The sequence below is a fragment of the Ruditapes philippinarum genome, unplaced genomic scaffold (genome assembly GCF_026571515.1).
Source record: "Ruditapes philippinarum isolate M1 unplaced genomic scaffold, ASM2657151v2 ctg3473_1_1_1_1, whole genome shotgun sequence".
In the NCBI taxonomy this organism is placed as follows: Eukaryota; Metazoa; Mollusca; class Bivalvia; order Venerida; family Veneridae; genus Ruditapes; species Ruditapes philippinarum.
The window spans coordinates 55,822-79,348 of NW_026853789.1; the positions used below are offsets into that span (position 1 = coordinate 55,822).

General features: G+C 30.5%; 2 protein-coding genes across 2 annotated transcripts in view; both read left to right on the forward strand.

Annotated features, from left to right (window-relative positions):
* The window catches only part of LOC132737881 (uncharacterized), a 28,223-nt gene extending 9,627 nt beyond the window's left edge, over positions 1-18,596 (forward strand). The window contains exons 2-15 of the mRNA XM_060725253.1: positions 5,952-6,764; positions 6,996-7,058; positions 7,426-7,821; positions 8,136-8,190; positions 8,746-8,792; positions 9,227-9,349; positions 13,741-13,875; positions 14,063-14,437; positions 14,934-15,038; positions 15,415-15,501; positions 16,111-16,233; positions 17,245-17,379; positions 17,567-17,941; positions 18,466-18,596. Of these exons, the coding sequence (XP_060581236.1) occupies positions 5,960-6,764; positions 6,996-7,058; positions 7,426-7,821; positions 8,136-8,190; positions 8,746-8,792; positions 9,227-9,349; positions 13,741-13,875; positions 14,063-14,437; positions 14,934-15,038; positions 15,415-15,501; positions 16,111-16,233; positions 17,245-17,379; positions 17,567-17,941; positions 18,466-18,596 (2,955 nt within the window). The 5' untranslated portion in view covers positions 5,952-5,959. The remainder of the gene's footprint in view (positions 1-5,951; positions 6,765-6,995; positions 7,059-7,425; positions 7,822-8,135; positions 8,191-8,745; positions 8,793-9,226; positions 9,350-13,740; positions 13,876-14,062; positions 14,438-14,933; positions 15,039-15,414; positions 15,502-16,110; positions 16,234-17,244; positions 17,380-17,566; positions 17,942-18,465) is intronic.
* A 1,299-nt stretch (positions 18,597-19,895) lies between these two features.
* Positions 19,896-23,289, forward strand: LOC132737882 (antiviral innate immune response receptor RIG-I-like). The gene is made up of 5 exons (XM_060725254.1): positions 19,896-20,086; positions 20,433-20,567; positions 20,905-21,072; positions 22,686-22,774; positions 23,045-23,289. The coding sequence occupies exons 1-4, from the start codon at positions 19,978-19,980 to the stop codon at positions 22,766-22,768; spliced, it is 495 nt and encodes a 164-aa protein (XP_060581237.1). The 5' UTR covers positions 19,896-19,977; the 3' UTR covers positions 22,769-22,774; positions 23,045-23,289.
* The last annotated feature ends 238 nt before the right edge of the window (positions 23,290-23,527 follow it).

A 23,527-nucleotide genomic window follows, 5' to 3' on the forward strand; every position in this document is an offset into this window, starting at 1 on the left:
CTTATAATAAACCTTTCTATTTTAAACGGACTTCGTAATACGGTATAAATTGAGGGATTTTGTCAAAACATAAATTCCGGAAAATAAGATAAAATGATCAAGACGGTTAAACTGTAATACAGCGGTTTTTTAACATGTATATGCTTGTTATAATTTTTTTACAAACTATCAACACATTGAATAAAAAAGGAAGCAAATGAAAACAAAAGCCAAAAAAAAAAAAAAATCTAAATTCATATACTCATTTGAAGTGCAAATTTTTCAACCAATGACCAAGATGCAATTATTTTCAAGATATACTAGTAAGTGTCGGGCTGCGGGCTGTGGAGCTCAGTCACCCCCCCCCCCACCACATCGGTCATCGTCGTATGTAAATTTGTATTATTGTCACTCTTACTAATGTATGTATAATATGAAGTAACGCTTCAGTGTGAAATTGCACGAATGTTTCGAGTTCTAGAATTATACAATAGCAATACATATGCTATAACGCCTGTACATTAAACCCTAGGTCCTCGAAAGTTGCCGATTTTCTTGCAATAATATCTATGTGTTACTTTTGCTTTAACACTATTATTATATAATAATGTTTGCATTAGATTTTCAGAATGAACGCTAGCAGGTGAATGCTACTTCTAGCATCACTTCCTATTTTAGTTCAACCCACGCCAGTTGCTTCAGAATAAATCAATCGTGTACGGTCATGTTTAACTGCCGTAACAATGCCACCTCTGGACTCTGATATTCGTCACCGTTTATTTTCAAATGATTCGATTTTATGCTCTTGAAAAAACCTTTTTTCTACATTTGCTCGGAAAATAGGAACAATTTCTATAATCTAACTGGTGAAACATCAGAAACATTAATAGATACGTTACGTATCGTAAAAACTTATGAAAAAGCAGTCACCACGAGTTGTCTCTAGTGAACATAATGGCCCAGTTGTTCAAAACTTTTGTTAACTTTAACAACAAATTAACTAAACAGTTGTTAAATTTTAATGTTTTCGTTAGCTAACAAAATGCCAATATTTGAGTTGTTCAGAGCTGTGTTAAATTTAAGAAATAATATATCCCAAACAGTGATTTTATCGCTCAATAACATCACTGTTTGGAGTTCGGATGCGTGGAATTATATCACGAGGGCGTAGCCCGAGTGATATAATGATGCGCATCGGAACGACATGACCGAAGCCATCTGATTATGTGGTTCCCAAACTTAAAAGCGCTGCGCATTTTGCACACGGCAAAGCTGGGGCCACTTTATCGGATGGCTTCGGTCATAGCCGACTGGCACGTTTGAATTTATCGAAAGATAATGTCATTGAAGGAAAACGGCGATAATCTTGATATCTATTTCGGCTGTTGCGTTGTTTATATTACCGTTGAAGTTAAATATTGACCATTATCGTGAAGAATTATATCTTCTGTGTCGATGGACCAAAGGATTATGTGAAAATATTGGAAATGGAATAAAATACATGGTGATTATGACGGTGGGGGTGCGGATTCTTTCCGGCGAACATTTTTATCTTGTGTATTATTATAGATGTTGAAATATGATTTTTTTTCAAAACGGCTTATATTAAGTTTTTTGATATATATGATCAGTACATGTGCTGGGATTGACAAATATGCATTTTATTTGGATTTTAAAGGCGTTTTGAGCTCCAAACCCCAAGTGTCTGTGTCAAAGACTAGGCTTAAAATTTTATCATCGATTTTACTAAATAATGGCCCTGTTAAAAGTTTGTGAACTTTTTTTTGTCTTAAGGATTATACATGAAGTTAATTAAGGTCCACAATCATTGCATGGATTTTGACTTATTTATGAACATTTTCAACTTACAACAATGTATGGTTAAAATTGTGCATGCATCATCAATATTCAAAATTGCTGAGTGTATTAAATGAAACAAAACTTCATTCATGTCTTGAAATTAAAATTCCTTACAAAGACCAATAACTTTGACATGGATTTTAACTGAAAAATGCCCAATTTAACAGAATTAAATAAAAGCTTGTTCACAAAATTACAAAAGCTCATGAGTGATGGTATATCTTGTCTTAAATCAAAAGACACCTTCAACTTAATATTTTCTTATCTTATAAATGAAGTTATTAATTGACATTGTATTAACAACCAATTTGTATATTTGAGTCTGACTGGTTTGTGCATGCAAATATCAATAGGCTATCTTATTTCCTCATTTCAATAGATATATGTCTTAAAATGTCTGAAGAAGAAAATGTTAAGTGTTTTTGTATATTTATCAAACAAGTATGATATGAAGTATATTTAACAAATAGTATAAATTGCAGTATACTATACTATAATGCACAGCTAGGATAAAGTGAAAGCAAGAATAACATAGCATTAGGTTCAAAATATACACATTTACTCTCAAAATTTTATAAAAAAAAGAAAATTAGAAGAAGTTTCCTACATAAATGCCAAACCCTATTTTATTTGAGTTGGAAAGGGGAGACATATTTTTATTCATTTTGGCCTTATTGAAAATAATGAAATGGTGAATCATGGAGCTTTATATTACTTCATATTTGAATCCATGGTTTACATAACATTTATATAGATGACTTAATCAACTCTCACATTTGGTAAAAAATGAAAATAATGTTTAAAGTTGATGAGACAGACTATTGTAAAAATAATAGGAAGTTAAACACTTTTCAACATTACTGATATGATCAGTTGTTGTTCTATAGAATTTAGAAAGGGCAACTGCATGGTATTCAGTACTCAAGAGTTGTCCTTTTATGTATAAAATATTAATGTATGAATCCCAATATGAATTTAGGAAACTATATCATATACCATCTAAATGATATGATAATATTCTGTCATAATAATATACCCAAAACAACAGTATAAGATAACAGTATTGTAAACATACTACAATACTCTTTTTAAAGTAACTTAAAATGTGAGCATTGTCTGAGTGTAAATCCAGTTAGTTATAAGTATTGAACCATTGCATTACAAACATATTTTCTGGTTTCCAGATGATCATGGCAGTTTATAACTATATATATATATAGTAACTACAAATTATCACACTGTAATACCACATTTGACAATTTATTATTTGGCACGAAACTGACATCAGACAAAAAACATACAAATAAACATATGAGACAATGGTCCTGTGAACGTTGCCTTTGCCTTGTTGATCTTTATTCTTGTTATTGAATGATTTTAATAAGATATTTAAAGTGAAGATTTAAATTGACAAAACAAACAAAAAACTGGCAATAGTTAACCAACCAAGTAGAGGGGTTTTTGAACAAAGCAGTATTGAACCAGTGGTGTCAGATTTTGGTAATCAATCCTATATATGGTTTTACACTAGCAGTACAATATTTTGTCAGCTTGTTACTCTAATGATCCAAAATAAGGTAGAATGAGGTAACTACATTTGTTAAGTGAAGTTCAAGAAAGTCAATTAAATCACAGGCAGGAATAAATTTATGTTTGTTTATGCTGAATTTAAAAGATGATCTTAATACTGATTATATTACTTTAAAACTTGTTTATCGGTATGACACTTGAACAGATTCAGACTTTTTATGAAAATTAATTTCTTTTTATACCACATTGAGGCTATTGATAGTAAATGGGACTTTCTTAATTTCCTGTGTAAATTATTTAGAATCTTTTTATAATTGAGAATGATGTCCCAATGGCATTAAAATGTTAAAATTGACTGTTTTGGAGTTGACAGGGGTAAAGCAAAAGGACAAGCAATTTTCTGTGCCACTAACGATAAAATTAATTCACCTATGGTGGTGAATTAATTTTGTTGTTAAATCTTTGTTAAAGCCGATGTTTTAACAAAAAGATAACGCTATTTTTTCTGAACAACTGATTTTTTTAACAAAGATATTTAACAAAAAAATTAACAACACTTTGTTAATTTAACAGAACTTTAACGTTAACAATGTTTGAACAACAGAATTGCTTAATAACAAAATTTAACACAGAATTTAACAATTTGTTGTTAATTTAACTATGATTTCATTGTTAAATATTTAACAAAAGTTTTGAACAACTGGGCCAATGCTATTGTCTGTGATATGGAAACGATGTTACCTAGCCATTTATTGAAAAGCTTTCCACCATATTCAATGCATACAACGCGTATGTACTCGTAAATGTTGAAATTCTTAAAGTGATACGAACATTTTACACAACATTTGCGCATTACATCACTTGGCCAACCATAATCAGTGGCTTAGTAAACGTGGTGACTGGGATAAACTGTAACCCGCAGTTGTTGCAATAGATGGTATATTAATTATGGTTATATTGTCTCCATCTTTAATGTGTTGATAGTTTATAGAAATACTATAACAAGCATATAGATGTATAAAACCGCTGTATAACAGTTTTAGCGTAATTGATCATTTTATCGTATTTTCGTAATTCCGTAATACGAAGTCCGTTTACGAAGTCCGTTTAAGATAGAAAGGACTATTATTAAGCAGTTTTTTCGTAGGCATGAAAACAGCAATTCTGCACGTTCACTTTTGTTTAAAGCGATGCAGTCTGGAGTTTCGAGGTCTACGGCTTCCATTCTTCCTCAAATGACAACATCAAAAAAGTGCAAGTAGATGGGTAGATATGACATAATAATCAAATTATCGAAATTCCGATTTATTAATTTTATTTATCTTAAATGTGATCCGAAATTGTTGATGACCGGAACTCTCGTGTATACAGTGGTTAAAATCCCTAAGGTCGTCTGCTGAACAACAGTTTTAAACCACATCTCCCCAGGAAGTGGGCAGAACGACAGACAGCGATATTTGAATGGTTTGTAATACATAACTCTGAAACTTTACAAGGACTCGAAATACTCGGCATTTTGATTTCCATATCGTTGTGACTCAAGTAGAGATCCAGTAAGGCCCGAACCCGCGATCTATGTTTTAAAAAGACAGGCACCTCACCACTGTACTTAACCTACCCTTCTTGTACTAAATGAGTCTCGAATATGTCTTTTACAAATTGCTTAAGATAATACAATGGTTATATAACTGTTATACTATTATTTGCACAAAGTCTGAAATGATTGGATAGATGAATGTATTTGAATTAGTTTGCGAGAGAAATGATTTGCATTTTGGATATAATTATGTTGGAAAGTAACAGCGTAAAATTTTGTTTGGAAGGATTTGAATTGCCATAAATGACGTTAGGTAGACGTTTGACTCTGATTTCAAAACCACAAATCGGTCGATCAAACGTTGGTTGGTTCAGAATTTAACTAATGTAAATCTGACGTGAAATGTTTACTGAAACAAATTAAATGACATATCTGTTACTGACCCTTTATATATATTTGATTGGACACTGCATGACAGTTAAGAACAGAAATAACATACTGTATGTGTAAATATATTCTCGGGCTTCAAATTTTCGGGATCTTCGTCCGCGAAATAATGTAAAGCGCGAATATGTCTAACCAAAAATTCCTTAATAGTCATATTTTTACGATTCTAAAGAACGAGGAATGTCAGTGTGTTCACGGTTGGGATAAGATTGGCATCCTTTATAACTAATAAATTTTTTTAAGTTGTTAACAAGGATATTTTTCAGCGGATAACTTACATTAGATATTCAATTTAGGGCCATCATAGTCTATTAATAATTCTGGTGAAAAAAATAGTTGCAGTTGTAAAGAGCAATCAAGAGCAATAAAAAACAATTAAACACTTGAAATAAATACAAGTTATGCATACTGTTCAAACCCATAATGAAGTTATGAAAACTAAAATCGAAACATTGAAAACATAAACAGGTAAACAGGTAGTAGATATGCAAAATTCAGTTTTATTATAACTATGCTGTATTTTGTTTTCCTCCTGCAGAGGCTACGTATTTTATGTACATGTAAACGTATTTGTAATTATCCTTTTTTTATTATATAGATAAAAAGATGTCAACAATAGAAAACGAGAGATACATGCGCTATATACTTCTCCTTGGTGTGGGAGGAACGCTAGTACTTAAGGAAAATCTTAAAATGGAAACGAGCAAAGCCTCCAAACCCATTGAAGAATTACTGAAGGCTAATGAAACTACACTGACAAGGAAGATGGACACGTATACAAATAAGAAATTATTTGGTTCTAGCGGAAATCAAGATGTTGATACGTGGGACATATCGCTATTAGCGACTGTGATTCTACATCTCTTTGATAACAGTATCACACAAGATATCAAAGAGTGTATCAAATCTCTTAAAGAAATGAGGAACACAATTGCCCATGCAGCATCTATGTCCTTAAATGCAGACGAATATGACAAGAAAAGGAAAGCTATTGCTGCTATCATTATCAAATTGTCCACTGGATTAAGCCAGATGGTTCATGACGAATGCCAGGACCTTATAAAGAAATTTGCAGCAGGTCCCATAGATATAGTTTCAGCTACAAAAACAGTCGAAGAATTAAGAAAATGCGACAAAGATGTCTGTACTATTCTCGAATCTCTTTTGCGGGAAATGACAGTGGTTATGAATAAAGTGAACGGCATATCAACTGAATTGGAAGGCCTTTCAGGTAATATGGCAGCCATGTCAACTGAAATGAATGGTATTTTATCTGAAGTGCGAGCTTGTTCAACTAAGATGGAAGATGTTGCAACTAGAGTGGAATGTAATTCAGCTAGATGGGAAAATTCTTCACGTGAAGTAGAAGTGCATTCAGCTCAATTAGAAGTTATAGGGAATGAAATGGCAGGTAATTCTTAAAGTATTGTGTATGTCATTATAGGATTAAAGACATATGAATATTCGAAAAGGTTTCGTAAGACTACATTTTGAAACGAAATAAATTTATGGTCAAATGCACTTGAAACATTTCAAGAAGTATACATATCACATTTGCAATCGATACTTATGAATAAAATTAATAAGTATGTTTAAAAAAAATATAAATATTCAACAACATGTTCTTTGCTCTGTATTTTAGAAATAAAACTGCTACTGCAGAAGATTATCGCTCAAGACAAATGCGATACGGAATCATCTCGAGGTACTTAATATGTTGATATTTCTTTGAATTAAAATCAAAATATGGGGCGTCCGTGGCCGAGTGGTTAAGGTCGTTGACTTCAAACCACTTGCCCCTCACCTCTGTGGGTTCGAATCCCGACAGGGACTTTGGATTCTTTCATGTGAGGAAGCTATCCAGCTAGCTTACGGAACGTCGGTGGGACGTAAAACCCGCATAACAAACAAATCAAAATATATATACTTTTTCAAAACAAAATAATTGTATGTAAAATGTAACTCAGTGCAAAGATTATAATATTATGTAAATGGCCATATAAATGGAGCATCAATCTTTTTATTTAAAAACACTTTGTTTGAAATTTCTATTAATGTTTTTCCTATTTCAGAATTAAGAACAAAAATGACTTTGAAAGGACCAAATGATCACTTAACAAAGGCGACTGAAGAATCTGTTACTTGGTATCTCAATTCTATTTCAACGAAAGCTAAAGAGGGAGACGAGTCCTTACAAAAAGTCCACACTATTTTGAGGTCGATCTGGTCCGATATAGAAAATTGTACTGGGGCTAAAGTTACGGAAGTTGAATATAAATGCATACTTATTAAAATAAGATGCAATAATTGTAAAGGACTACTACAACTTCTCGAATACCTAGAGAGTAGCTTGTTCAAACAACGCCTGCATGAATTATCCAAAGCCTTAGAGGAGACGTACAAGGAGCGTTTCGATGTTTCATTTATAATAGACCCTGATGACTTGAAAAACATTTTATGTGACCTCAGTAAGTATTTTGTTTATGCGTATCAAGCTTGCGTTCTGTATGTACATGTTCAAGCGCGTGTGCGTTTTTTCTGACATGTTTAATTGATATATTGTTGAATTGGAAGCTAACATGGCATAACTACTGAATAAATGCATATTAAATGCATTTTTAATCATTAATTCAGTTTGAAATTTGCGCATTTAGCATTGTCAATTTTTTATGTTGGATCTCATTATTTCAAAATACAATATAAACAAAAGTGAAGTCGAAAGATTGCTTTTTTTCTAGAATAAATAGATAACCTACTTGATTTATTATTGTGTGTTTTGTAGAGGACTATGATAAAGAAAATGGTAACATCGGGCACGATGAAATCAATGCTGATAGGTAAGTTTTCTATAAAGTCTTTTTCTTGTATCTAAATTATAAAAGAAAGTAAGCACTGGGTTATTATATGTTAATTTGTAACTATTATTATGAACTAATTCCACAACAACTGCCCTTGCTTAACATGATTTGTGCATTACATTATACCGTTTTCTACGGTTACAACAAATAGCTAGCCAACAAATCGTACAGGAAATTACAACAAATGTAGCAAAAGCATAATGAAAACAAATAATTCAATTGGATGTTATTGATGTTATTGAACAGCACAATGTGTTTGTCCGACAGTGCGGACGAAAAAGTAATGCTTACGAATAATGTTACGGTTATTTAAGAAGTATCGACAAACAATAAATTATGACATTATAGCTGGCCAGAGGTTAAAGTAGTAAACGAAGCTGTTCCTAAAAGCTACAAGTAATACAAAAACAACCCGTTCTAAAACAAACATACACGACAATGACTTCAGATTATACGAGTTAGGGCATGTAAGAGCATGTTCAAGTGGTAATTTTCTAAATTTATTTTTCACGTACCTCTTCGAAATGTTTCAAGATATACCGATGCTTCCACAAAAGTCATTGAATTCGAGACACCGCAAGGTAACCTTTTTTTCGTTGTCATGAATATCAAATGACTGTTATAATAGCCAGTTAGATAAGAATAAATGTAATCATGAAGATGGTAAATTTAGATTATTACAAATAATACAGTAATACATGATTGTCTTATATTCCTTCGCGTCTGAAATGACTTTAGTTATTGAAGAAATGTAAACAAACACATGTCTAGCCTTTAAAAATTAAAAAAGCAAACATTTTGTTTGTTTACAAACGTTTTCTTGCCATGTAAACAATTTAAAAGAAATCTATGAAAATTACTATGAACTACCTAAATCCTTCGATATCTTTTAAGTTGTTTATGGTTCACAAGTATTCCGTCTATTTTTATTTAAAAATATTGTAACAGATTATTTAGAAAAAAGGAAAAAGGAAATCGTAAATATGTATTCATGTACTAATAATTTAACTTTCAGAGAAGCCATTAGACATGGTAGATATAGAAGCAAAGTTGCGGAAATATCGTCATGAATTTGAGAAGTGTTTAAAAGATCCATCTATAGTTTCTCATCTTTTAGCAAAATCTGTCATAACCGACGGTAGGCTTATTATAATTTTTGTTCTTAATTTTTTTTTATTTGGTATTTTTCGTATAAATTTATAGCTTTTTTTCAAAAGCATGCGCATGTTTTATATATAACATAACATTGCTATAAACGAAAAATAAAAAAAAACTTTATATTAACCACTTCTTTTTAATCTAGAAAATCAATGGCAACAAGAAAAAGAGAGAGAAAAAATAAAAATAGAAATAGTCATCTTTATTTATATACATGTTTATGTTTTCTTCTGTAACACTCAAATACCAAAATAAATTTCATTTGAAATGATTTCATAAGGCCCATTTTCAATAACATTTGGTGTTCCACTGGATAGTGCTTATACAAAGGAGTTTATTGAGTTCAAAAACGTTTTTAAATGATTGCTGCCACTTTGTCTACTTAGAACACCTTCAGTTTTTCCTATTTTTATTGTTTCTTTTACCAGTTCCAATGATATAAAATTCTTTACTGGCCTCATCTAGTTTTTTTTAACTTTGTGGGTGTGTTGTAGAAACAGGTGTTCCGTATATTTTGATGTGTTTTACAGACATTTGTTCCTTATATGCAACCAACATGTATCACTAGTAAATATGACATTTTTTTTTTTTTTTTTTTTTTTTTTTTTATTTCCCTCGTCATGGGTATGTGGGGGTCGAGGGCATCCCCCTCCATACCTTACAAAGATTTTATTTATCATATTATATATACACATGTATCAAATATTTGTTGATTTAGTAACAATTATTGATTATTGTCATTGAGTATTAATCACAACTTCACATTTCCACAATAATATATACAAATGTACATACACAAAATAATATACAAACAAAATCACAAGGGAAATAAAAGAAGAGAAAAAAAGGAAAGGTAGCTCATAGATTGAACAGAGAAAACATTATGTTGTTGTTTCTTATACTCAAACTTTTAACAAAAAGCAATGGCTGTATATTAATACATTATAAATTTACATTACTCTAAAAAGAATTAAATGATTTTTTGAACAATTGTCCAATTCATTATGTTATCTTTTGTATTTGTTGCACATGCATTAATAATTGAAGAGGCTAATTTAAAACTTCTAATTAATCCATCTATATTTGGTAAAATATTTTTTCTCCTACATAAATAAACATATTTCTTTATCTCTAGACATAGGATATTGTACTTTGACTGGCTCTTTTTTGTATAACCTAATATAAAAGTTTGACAATCAATATCAAATAAAGCATCATGATTCCTAACAATTTTAATAATTTCTGTAATCAATATTTTGACAAATGAGCATTCCCAAAATAGGTGTAACAATGTTTCATGTTCTGATTTACAAAAAGTACACATACTTGTAACAGATAAATTCATTTTCAAAAGAAGATAATTAGTAGCTAATATTCTATGTGTTAGTCTTGTCTGAAACCATTGCAAGTAAGAATCATTGGTAATGTCAAAAACCCAACTATGTATTTTATTCCAGTCAGATTGACTTAATTGAAAGAAAGTGTTCCATTTAGTCTGACAAGTTGGAATATCATCATTTTTTATGTATATATTGTACATGTCTGATGTACCTTTAACACAAAGTAGTATAGGCTTTAAATAACAACATATAATGGGAGACTAGGAAGCAATTTCATAATTTTCACATAACTTTAAACTTAATACACTTCTGTATTTCTTGACAGCACTTGTAATTAATTAATAGTAAATGAAGTTTACTTTAATGCCTAATCTTGCTTCCAATTCATTCCTCTCAAGGAAAATACCATTCACATTCATAATATCTTTGATAAACCTTATACCTTTATCATACCATGTTTTTATAAAAATAGGTTTTCTATCCATCAAAATATATTGGTTATAGAACAGAGGCATTTCTAACAACATTTCCATAAAAATAATCGGTGTTTTTTCTACAAATTCTACATAAGCACCTAAAACATCTTTCCAAAATGAATTTTGCAAAATATAAAATATATATGCTGTATATAACTTTCCACAATTAAATAGCTTCTTAATATCTAAAAAGTTTTCTAAAATAGTGAAACATTTATCACATTCAGATGATACAATTCTTCTTAACCATGAAAGTTTTAAACTTTTCATGTAAGCACATACATCAATCATTTTTAGACCACCATTTACATATTCTTTCACCAATACAGAAGATTTAATCTTTGGTGTACCTTGCCACACAAAATCATAAAACATATTACTTATTTCCTTTAACATCTGAGAATTTGGATTTGGAAGTGATATAAACAAGTTAGTTAATAACGGAAGGAAGTAACAGTGACTTTACAACAGTTATTCTACCAATAGGTGTTAAAGCCCTTCTTTTCCAACACTGGATATATTTTTTGATATTTTCAATTTTTTCAGTATAATTCAAAGTTATCATTTTTTCTAAATCAACGTGAAAGTTGATACCAAGTAATCTAAATGATGTACTACCCCAAATTAATTTCCACCTAGTTTTTATTGATCTAGTGCTATATTTTAAAGAACCAATCCATATAACATGTGTTTTTTCAAAGTTAACTCTTAATCCAGAAATAATAGAAAATTCATGTAAAATATCAAGCGTACAATTTAAAGACTGATCAGATCCATCTAACAATAAAGAGGTATCATCAGCATACTGTGAAATCTTATACTCTGTTCCGTTGATATGTATACCTTTTATATTTTTATTAGTTCTTATTTTGATGGCTAATATTTCGGCACATAAGATAAAAATATAAGGACTGATTGGGTCTCCTTGACGGCAACCACGCCCTATTTTAAAAAAGTTAGACAAAAATCCATTCATTTGAACAGCAGTTTCAGTATTTGTATAAAAAAGAGATATCCATTTTCTAAACATTGGGCCAAAATTAAAGAATTCAAAAGTCTTATTTATAAAATCAAAAGAAAGTGTATCAAATGCTTTTTCAAAGTCAATCATTACTAATAGTCCTGGCATTCTTTTTTCTTCTAAATAATTCATTATATCGTAGACTAATCGTATATTCTCTCCGATAAATCTTCCTTTTAGAAATCCTGTTTGGTCTGTATCTATCAAACAATTTAAAACTGACTTAAGTCTTTTGGCTAATGATCCTGAGGCTAGTTTTAAAGTATAATTCAATAAAGTTATTGGTCGCCAGTTTTTTAAATATTGTTTTGGTTTGTTTTCTTTCGGGATACAGGTAATTATACCTTGCCTTTGGGTAAGTGATAATTCACCTTTAATAAAAGAATAATTAATACTTCTGACAACAAAATGTCCAATTTGTTTCCAGAAAACTTTAAAAAAAATTTGATGTAAAACCATCAGACCCTGGGCTTTTGTCATTTTTCATATTCTTAAGTGTTTCTGAAATTTCCTCAAAGGTAAAGAGACCTTCTAGCGAATCTGCTTGATTTCTGCTCAATTTTGGGACAGTTATGTTGCCTAAGAACTCTTCCATATTAAAATCATCAGGAGAATCAGTTTTTGTATACAATGTTTCATAAAATATTTCACTTTCTTTTAAAATTTCTGACTGCTCATATATAATGGTACCATTAGTTTTTTCCAAAAAAGGAATGATTTTTGAAGTATAGTTATATTTTTCAAGATTACAAAAATATTTAGTTGGTGTTTCACCATTATCAATCCATTCTGCTCTAGAGCGTATGAAATTACCTTTAATTTTGTCTTGTCTTATTGTTTCCAATTCTTTTTGCAAGTTTAATAATCTAACATTTCCAGGATCATTTGAATTTTTTTCTAAATATGTAATCTGTGATATTAAATCATCCTCTCTAGATTTGGTTTTCTTCTTCTTAAAACTTGCATAAGAAATAGTTTTTCCTCTTATTTCCATCAACAGAGTTTCTAAAAATAACTGGTCATCAATAACAAATGATAGTTCACTATTGCTAATATTTTCAATATTTTCTACATTATATACAGGTAAACAGTATTGTTTTTTTATTTTTTCAATTTTTTCATTAATAATATGACATTTTTGTTACCGAAGACAAATATGTACAGAGCCATTGCAGAATTAAGTGTCATCTTCTTATTTTTTTGTATTTCTCGTTTAAAATATTTCGGGCTAACTTGTATCATATTATGCACCTTTACGTACACGATAAAGAATGACACAATGAGGGATGTTGCAATTATTCTTTATCCCTCACGTACAGACTCAATAAAACAGAGAGTCTGCAATTTTCATACAATTTTGTTGTGATAAATGCTTCCGAGGGATCACTTGTTTCCAGATTTATAATTATATACTAGTAAATACATAAAGGTTCAAATAAATTTTGGTCTTACCTTTTCATCAAATTTGTTAATATAAAATCAAAACGAAATTCTTTCAGATATGCATATTTCTGTCATTTATTTCTGATTTAAGTGGATGCTGCAAGAATAAAGAATCTATACATAGACAGAGAGACAGTAAAGGCATCCCAAGAGTTGTTAGATGCAGTGTTTACGTCCGAAGCTCCTGGTAAATGGAGATCATTTGTTGATTCCCTTGAAAGTGCAGGTAAAGTTTAAGTTTATTATTGAAATTAAATAAAACTTTAAAAAGCATAGACAAACAATACACCAATAAATAAACAGAAATTAAAAGAAGCATCTTGTTATTCCTAATTTGAAACTTTTAAAGAATAATTCATCAACCAGTTTAGAAATAATTTGTCAAAAATTCAAAACATTATTTGCATTTACAGAATATCCTTACCTGAAGAAATTACTTTCATACCAAAATATATATGACGCATTTACATCATCACGTGCTCAGAAAATCTTGAGTTTTTTTACACCATATCTTGAACAAATCATATGTGCACACGAGTTTGTATCAGAGTTGAGGTCAAGAGGAGTCATAAATGCGGCTGATAGGAATCTTATCCTAAAAACATATGAAACTAAGGGCGGAATATACACAGCGATGATTCTCCTAGATAGTATGCAGTGTAGGCAATCACCCCAGGATTGGTATTATCAGTTCCTTGACTTACTGATGAAGAAGAAATGCGAACATATAGTGAAAGAAATGGAACCTGACTTTATAGATAATCCTTCAGCATTTATGCCAACGCAAGGTAACAATCATTCATATTGTGCGTCTCGTAATTCGTAAAACAAGTTCGGTTTTTTATCTTGGTATCATTATAAATACTAGAAAATGATAAAATGCAAAAAATACTTGAAAATGCCGTTATTGTTTCTTCCAGTTTTGAACATGTTTTTTTCTAACGTTGAAATATTATCGATGCGTCGCAAAAATATCGATAATTATGATAAAAATTGTTGATTGAAAAATGTTGGAATGCGCTATTGTTAGCATTGTGTGTCCATTAAAATGTTTGTTTTTCTGCCTGTAATCAAATGAACGAAACTGCGTACCAATGTTAATGATATTAAGCTAAAACACAATTTTATATAAAACTTATGACAACAATCATCATACTTTATAAAATTTAAAAGTAACATTACATTTGTGTTGTTTCTATTATTCTATTATGTTTAAAATGTCAAATAGAAAAATAATCATATTTAAATGAAATTTCACAGACATATGTGTCAAATGTTTTACAGGTACAATCATATCAAATAAGAAAGAAGACATTATTATATATCAAAGAAAAAAAATTGAAGAAGAACAAGACGCATTCGGGTCATTACATGAACATTTTGTTGAAGGTAAGTGTAATTTAAATTTTTATTAAACATATTGCAAAATGTAAATAATATGTTTATCATAAATATTTGATTGGACAAAATATTAGACTCAACATATACATAGAATAGATAGAATGGAGCAATAATTTTCATAATACATATTAAAATAACATCGTTGATAAATGAAATAATGTTTTACAATTCTAAACATATACATTAAAGCTGTCATTTTGGTAAAAATGAAATAAAATTTATTTGTCATCTTTACTGAATATAAAGAAAATATTCTACTAAATAATCACGTTAAACATAATTATATTCATTAACATAGTTTATGTTTCTGCGTATAAGAATACACACTGATCTATGAATATAAAAAGTGATTTGTGTAATTAAGGAGATATTAAACGCAACGTACCTCTTCGAAATGTTTCAAGATATACCGATGCTTCCACAAAAGTCATTGAATTCGAGACACCGCAAGGTAACCTTTTTCTTCGTTGTCATGAATATCAAATGACTGTTATAATAGCGAGTTATATAAGAATAAATGTAATCATGCAGATGGAAAATTTAAATTATTACAAATAATACAGTAATACATGATTGTCTTATATTTCTTCGCGTCTGAAATGACTTTAGTTATTGAAGAAATGTAAACAAACACATGTTTAGCCTTTAAAAATTAAAAAAGCAAACATCTTGTTTGTTTACAAACGTTTTTTTTTTGCCATGTTAACAATTTAAAAAAATGTCTATAAAAATTAACTTAATCAATGTTCCATAAATTATGAATTTTGATATCCCTTGTTTTAGGTTTTTAATATGAGAGAAATTTCATTATCAATATCATAATTATCATCATCATTATTATTATTATTATTATTATAATCATTATTATTATTATTATTATTATTATTATTATTATTATTATTATTATGAACTACCTATAACCTTCGTTATCTTTTGAAGTTGTTAATGGTTCACAAGTATTCCGTCTATTTTTATTTAATTATATTTTAACAGATTATTTAGAAAAAAGGAAAAAGGAAATTGTAAATATGTATTCATGTACTAATAATTTAACTTTCAGAGAAGCCATTAGACATGGTAGATATAGAAGCAAAGTTGCGGAAATATCGTCATGAATTTGAGAAGTGTTTAAAAGATCCATCTATAGTTTCTCATCTTTTAGCAAAATCTGTCATAACCGACGGTAGGCTTATTATATTTTTTGTTCTTAATTTTTTTATATGGTATTTTTCGTATGAATTTAATAGCTTTTTTCAAAAGCATGCGCATGTTTATATATGACAAAACATTGCTATAAACGAAAAGTAAAAAACTTTATATTAACCACTTCTTTTTAATCTAGACAATCAATGGCAACAAGAAAAAGAGAGAAAAAAAAATAAATATAGAAATAGTCATCTTTATTTATATACATGTTTATGTTTTCTTCTGTAACACTCATCGCTTATTTAAGGGATTAAGCAGTAATTTGTCAATCAATTACCAAAATTAAATTTCATTTGAAATGATTGCATAAGGCCCAATTTCAATAACTTACAACATTTGGTGTTCCACTGGATATCTCTTATACAAAGGAGTTTATTGAGGTCAAACCGTTTTTTAAATTATTGTTTCCACTCTGTCTAATTAGAACACTTTAGGTTTTCCTATTTTTATTGTATCTTTCTTTTACCAGTTCCAATGATATAACATTCGTTACTGTCCTCTCTTTGTGGGTGTGTTATAGAAACAGGTGTTCCGGATATTTTGATGTGTTTTACAGGCATTTGTTCCTTATATGCAACCAATATGTATCACTAGTAAATATGACATTTTTGTTACCGACGACAAATATGTACTGGGTCATTGCAGTGTCATCTTCTTATTTTTTGATTTCTCGTTGAAAATATTTCTGGCTAACTTGTATCATATTATGCACTTTTACGTACACGATAAAGAATGACACAATGAGTGATGTTGCAATTATTCTTTATCCCTCACGTACAGACTCAATCAAACCCAGTCCGCAATTTAATGTTGTTGTGATAAATGCTTCCGAGGGATCAATTTCTTTCCAGATTTATAATTATATACTAGGTAATACACAAGTGTTCAAATAAATTTTGGTCTGACCTTTTCATCAAATTTGTTAATATAAAATTAAAAAGAAATTCTTTCAGATATGCATATTTCTGTCATTTATTTCTGATTTAAGTGGATGCTGCAAGAATAAAGAATCTATACATAGACGGAGAGACAGTAAAGGCATCACATGATTTGTTAGACGCAGTGTTTACTTCCGAAGCTCCTGGTAAATGGAGATCATTTGTTGATTCCCTTGAAAGTGCAGGTAAAGTTTAAGTTTATTATTGAAATTAAATAAAACTTTGAAAAACATAGACAAACAATGCACCAATAAATAAACAGAAATTAAAAGAAGCATCTTGTTATTCCTAACTTGAAACTCTTGAAGAATAATTCATCAACCAGTTTAGAAATTATTTGTCAAAAATTCAAAACATTATTTGCATTTACAGAATATCCTTACCTGAAGAAATTACTTTCATACCAAAATATATATGACGCATTTACATCATCACATGCTCAGAAAATCTTGAGTTTGTTTACACCATACCTTGAACAAATCATATGTGCACACGAGTTTGTATCAGAGTTGAGGTCAAGAGGTGTCATAAATGCGGCTGATAAGGAACTTATCCTAAAAACATATGAAACTAAGGGCGGAATATACTCAACGATGATTCTCCTAGATAGAATGCAGTGTAGGAAATCGCCCCAGGATTGGTATTATCAGTTCCTTGACTTACTGATGAAGAAGAAATGCGAACATATAGTGAAAGAAATGGAACCTGACTTTATAGATAATCCTTCAGCATTTATGCCAAAGCAAGGTAATAATAATTCATATTGTGTGTCTCGTAATTTAAAATAAATAATACAAGTTCGACTTTTGATATTGGTATCATTGTAAATACTAGAAAATGATAAAATGCAAATACTAGAAAATGCCATTATTGGGTTTTTACCCGTTTGTCATTGGAAAATGTATTATCTTTCTAACATTAAAATATTCTCGATGCGTCAAAAAGTTCTATAATTATGATAATTATTGTTGATTGCAAATGTTGGAATGCGATATTGTAAGCGTTGAGTGTCCATTAGAATGTTTGTTTCTCTGTCTGTAATCAAATCAAAGAAACTGCGTACAAATGTAAAGAAAAATGATAAGCTAAAACACATTTTTATATAAATTTTATGGCAACAATCATTATACTTTATAAGATAATTTTAAAGATCATTACATTTGTGTTGTTTCTATTATTATCTCATAAGTAACTATTTTGTTAGATAAAGATAAATAATCAGATTCAAATGAGTTTCACAAAGTTTAACATGCGTGTCAAATGTTTTAAAGGTACAATCGTATCAAATAAGAAAGAAGACATAATGGACAGTCAAAGAAAAGAATTTGAAGAAGAACAAGGCGCATGCGGGTCATTACATGAACATTTTGTTGAAGGTAAATGTTATTTTAATATACATTAAACATATTGCAAAATGTAAATAATTTGTTTATTTTAAATCTGTGACTGTACAACATATCTGGGCAAAATATTAGACTTCACATATACAGAATATCAATGGAATAGGAACAATCATTTTAAGTAACATCGTTAATAAATAACAATTTACTCGTACACACATAATTATAAATGAGAGCTGTCATTTTGTTAAACATAGAATAAGAAATAAATGTCATATATACTGAATATTAAGAAAATATTCATATTGAATAATTACGTTAAGTATATTCTATCTGTTGACATAGTTTATATTTCTGTCGAATGAGGTTACAAAGTGATCTATAACTATAAAAAGTGATTTATGCAATCAAGGAGATATTAAACCATTTTAATTGTTTATCCTATTTTTTGCTATCTTCAAGCAAATTCTGAGAGTTATTGAATTTGAATGAAAACGTATGGTATTATTTGATAGGATACTCTTGGCGGCGTTTGTCTTCTTAACGTATTTATAGTACTGTAATATTATAACACATATCTCTTAAAAAGAATTTTACCGGTGTTAAGTTAATATTTTCCAACAATATTGCTACATTTGCAGAGATGGCACACTGTTTTATCATATTATCACATAAATCGCGACGAAGGAGCCATTTAATAAATACGATATTAAACTAGTGTAATAACACTTTGACGTTACGTCATGTGCGCTATGTAACACTGCACTTTGGGGTCCATCGCACTCCGGGGTCCAATCCCAAAGTGCGTTACACTTCGCATAGCATTTTTGGGTCCAACATACTTTGGGGTCAAAATCGAAAAATTGACCCCAAAGTGCGTTAATATGCTGAATACTGACTTATTTCTGACTTAAATACTGAGTACTGACTTATTTCCGATCTGCGACATTGGACTATTTGAGGTGGAGTTCAAGATGGCGTCGAACCCTTGTTTGATGCTTTAGTGATAAAAGTTTCATTAATTTTACCACTTGAAATATCTGAAAATTGTGTTCATATATAACAAAGAACTCTAATACATAGATTGTGAATGTATTCCTAAAATTGAAAGATGCTGCAAAAAATATCCAGTTTTGTCGGTCATTTAGTTGATAACGTTTGGTGACATATTAAGCCCCATTTTAAATACGATGGGGATAAAATAAAATGCAATTAATATTTTTCTCCAAAGAACTATAAATATATTGCAATGTTCTAATAAAATATCAAGTTTCTCGATCGGACTAAAACAAATACACTATTAAGCTTATCAACAAACTTTAGTCATTTAGTCATTGATTATTATTCACTTGTAATTACTTATTAATATTAATTATATAATACTTAGATAAAGGTGAAGGTTACGAGAATACAAATGACTTAGGAGCACCTCCATCACTGACCATGAGGCAGGACTCATCCCTGTCATCAACAGAGTATCAAATTGAAAGCTTAGAGACGAATTTAAAGGAGCTCAATATAAAACCTGACATGACAAAACCTCTTTCAGTTGGTAAGCATATGCTGTCTATTTTGTAGTTGTTGGGTATATGTTACTGTAAACGATTGCAATATCACCTTCCACAAAGCGTGCAGTCTGCAAGGGTTTGTGCTACTGTAGACAAAGGCAATATTGCCTTCCACATACGTGAATTTTGCAAGGAGATGTTTATCCCTATTAATTAATTGTTTGATGACAATCGTATTTGGTACGCATCTTAAAAGGAATGCTCAACTATTCAAGTGTTCTTATAAATGTGTATTGCTACTTTTTAGACACATTAAAATATGACAATGTATTATTTAAAAGCAAATGCTACAAAAATAAATTTCACTGATTTCATTTTTTCAAACCGTAGGGATATTACAGCGAGAGGACAGCAAACCTGGAAATACTGGTATACAGACAGCTGGCCTTGGCAACAATGAAGATGATGAAGATGATGAAGATTCAATGGGGTCTGATTATGATAATACAGAAGTTGAGGCTGCGGGTATGTGTCTTTCTATATGTTTTAGAAAATGTAAATGCTAAATTATGTTAAATCTAATACCATCATCATCATCATATTGATTGACTATAATATGTGTAAATAGACCATTGATCATAAATTTTCTGAAAATACCACAACGTAATGTTTGTCTGAAAATACATAAAAATATCAAATAGATAATGGTGCCGAGTTAAAAGTGCATCCCTGACATGAAACATTTGATTACGTAAATGTTCTTTAGTCTAATTTAAGTCGTTTGCAAATGGTGCGCACATCAATTAACAATTCAACTTTTCTAATCATATCAGGTAATTAGTGTTGCGTTTTATATCTACAGCTTTGGCTTCGCATACTGCAGCTCCACTTAAATTGCGCGAATATCAATTAGAACTTGCAGAAAATGCAGTTCTTGGAAGAAATACAATTATTTGTGCAGAAACAGGATCCGGTAAAACTTGGGTTGCCCTACATATCGTACAGCAGCATTTACAAAATGCTTGGAACGGTAAGAAAATGGTTCTTGTCATTGTTTTCTCTTTCTATTGATGAATGATTTATTTTTTGCCTTATCTTGTTGTTTCTTTTCATTTTCTAAGTAATATCAATGTAACTTTAAACATACCTTACGTCTTTTATGCCCCAGAAGGGCAGCATATTAAAATCGCACCGTACGTCTGTCTGTGCGCCGCCATTTATTTCGTGTCAGGACTGTAACGTTGACAATGTGTCGCGTCAAAGAATCACGTCCCTACATCAAAGGTCAAGGCCACACTAACATTTTTAATTTCACATTATCACAATTAGAACTTATAGGTACACACATTCGTGTCCGGACTGTAACTTTGTCATGCTTAAAAGATTCGACTAATACTTGGCATACATGTCTGCTACATCATAAAGTCGTGTCGAGTCCATAAACCATGTCTCTTCTTTCAAGGTCAAGGTCACACTTTTACTTTGAAGGTTCACATTATCACAATTACAATAAATAGGTACACACATTCTTGTCTGTAATGTAACTTTGTCATGCGAAAAAGGATTTAAAAAACAAACTTGGCATAAATGTCTTCTACATCAAGACGACGTGTCGATTCCAAGACCCAAATTTCCCCTTTCCCCAAAAAAACCCAATGTCAAAATTTAATTTGGGGAAAGGGTGTACAATTCCTGTTTGGGCTGTAACTTGTTTGTTCATTTTTTAGGAAAATTTTTAAAAAAACTTGGCACAAAAGGGGCTACCAAAAATCGGAACCCAATTTTTTCGCGGTTTAAAAACCTATATCACTTTCCTAAAATGTCAAGGGCCACTTTGGGGTTGGGTAAAATTTGTGGGCAAAATTAGTTTTTCTGCTGGGGTTTTTTAAAAGGTACAGAAGTCAAAAAATCATGGTGATGTTTTTTCATTTAAGAAACCCATGTCCGTTAAAACAAAGGGCCAAGGTCCACTTAAGGTTTGAAGGTTTTTAAAATTTTCACAAGTTTAAAATTTAAGGGCCCTTTTGTCAGGGAAAAGGGTTTTTAAAAAAACGTAGCATATATGTACCACACGAAGTCGACATGTCGCGTTTCAAGACCCATGTCCCTACCTCTAAGGTCACTTTTACAGTAAGAAGGTACTCATTTTCTCAAGAAAGGTTTCAAGATACACATTTGTGTCCGGACTGTAACTTTGTCATGCATTTAAGAGTTTTAAAATTAATTGGCGCAAATATCTACCATATCAAGACAACGTACGGTGTGTAAGACCCATGTTCCTATCTCCAATGTCAATGTCACCCTAATAGTTTTAAGATATTTATACTCATCAGAAGAGTTTGAAGGTACACACCAGTTTCGAAACTGTGACATTGTCATGCAGAATAACTTGGAATTTATGTCTCCCACAACAAGATGATGTGTGGCATCCAAGACCCATGGCCAAAAGTGGTAGTTTGCTATAAATAGCACTTCATTTCACAAGAACAATATCAAACAATTAGTTACTTTCATTCTCTTTTCTTTTCATAATTCCTTTCTGCAATGGAAACATTTTCAGGGGCATTCGTCACTTTTGAGTGACAGCTCTTGTTTTAAAGTGCAATGTATTTATTGATTCATTTTACACATGATGTTATTAAGGTCAAAGGAAGGTAGTGTTCATGGCCAGGACTGGGGCTCTAATCAAACAACAGTCTGACAGGTTTAAAACTTATCTTCCATAGTTTCAGGTAAGCGATATCGATATCTTTAAGATATCCATTTAATGCGCCTGGATCTTCCGTGCAACTTTTCTGAATACTGACTCTTACATTGGCAGATGTTAAATAATTTTCTAAGCTGCCACATAACTTAACTCAATATTAGTTTATTTTTTCTGGAACGTCGGGACCTTTATTTAAATACGTTTTAGTGTCAAGGTTTGCATATTGCTTAAACTGGTGTCAATTGGCAAACGTTTGATAAAAATAATAGCTTATCTAATTATGTTTATTTTGCAGACTCGTTTAATAACCGGAGAAGATGACCAATCAAGGATGTTAAACATGTTTTTAGAAACTTACGACATACTATGTTTCACACCTCAAATTCTAGTAAATAATCTAGAAGACAACGTCATTAAAAGCCTGTCAGAATTTTCCTTGTTGATACTTGACGAATGCCACCATACGAGAGGAGATGATCCTTACAGTACGCTAATGAGAAAATATCTAGTGGAAAAATCCAAAACAAAAAAAGATATGCCACAGGTTACTTGATAATTTTGTCGGACTGATGTTCATTCAACCTCTTAAACATTTGCAAATTATAATGAACTTTAAAAATAAAAAAGTATAAATAGTTACATTATTTGTTCTTTTTACTTTTTGGATTTTTTGTTGTTTTTAAGCAAATTTCATCACTATGACTAAACATTTTCCTTTTCCTTGCGTAAAAGAATTCTTTGGTTAGTCTTTTTTGTTAACTTTAGGTGTGGGTCTCAG

Coding starts and splice junctions, on each gene's coding strand:
- LOC132737882 (XM_060725254.1), top strand. CDS start 19,978: ATGAGGCAGGACTCATCCCTGTCATCAACAGAGTATCAAATTGAAAGC. Junction 20,087..20,432: donor GACAAAACCTCTTTCAGTTG/GTAAGCATATGC, acceptor TTCAAACCGTAG/GGATATTACAGCGAGAGGAC. Junction 21,073..22,685: donor TTTACAAAATGCTTGGAACG/GTAAGAAAATGG, acceptor GATGTTATTAAG/GTCAAAGGAAGGTAGTGTTC.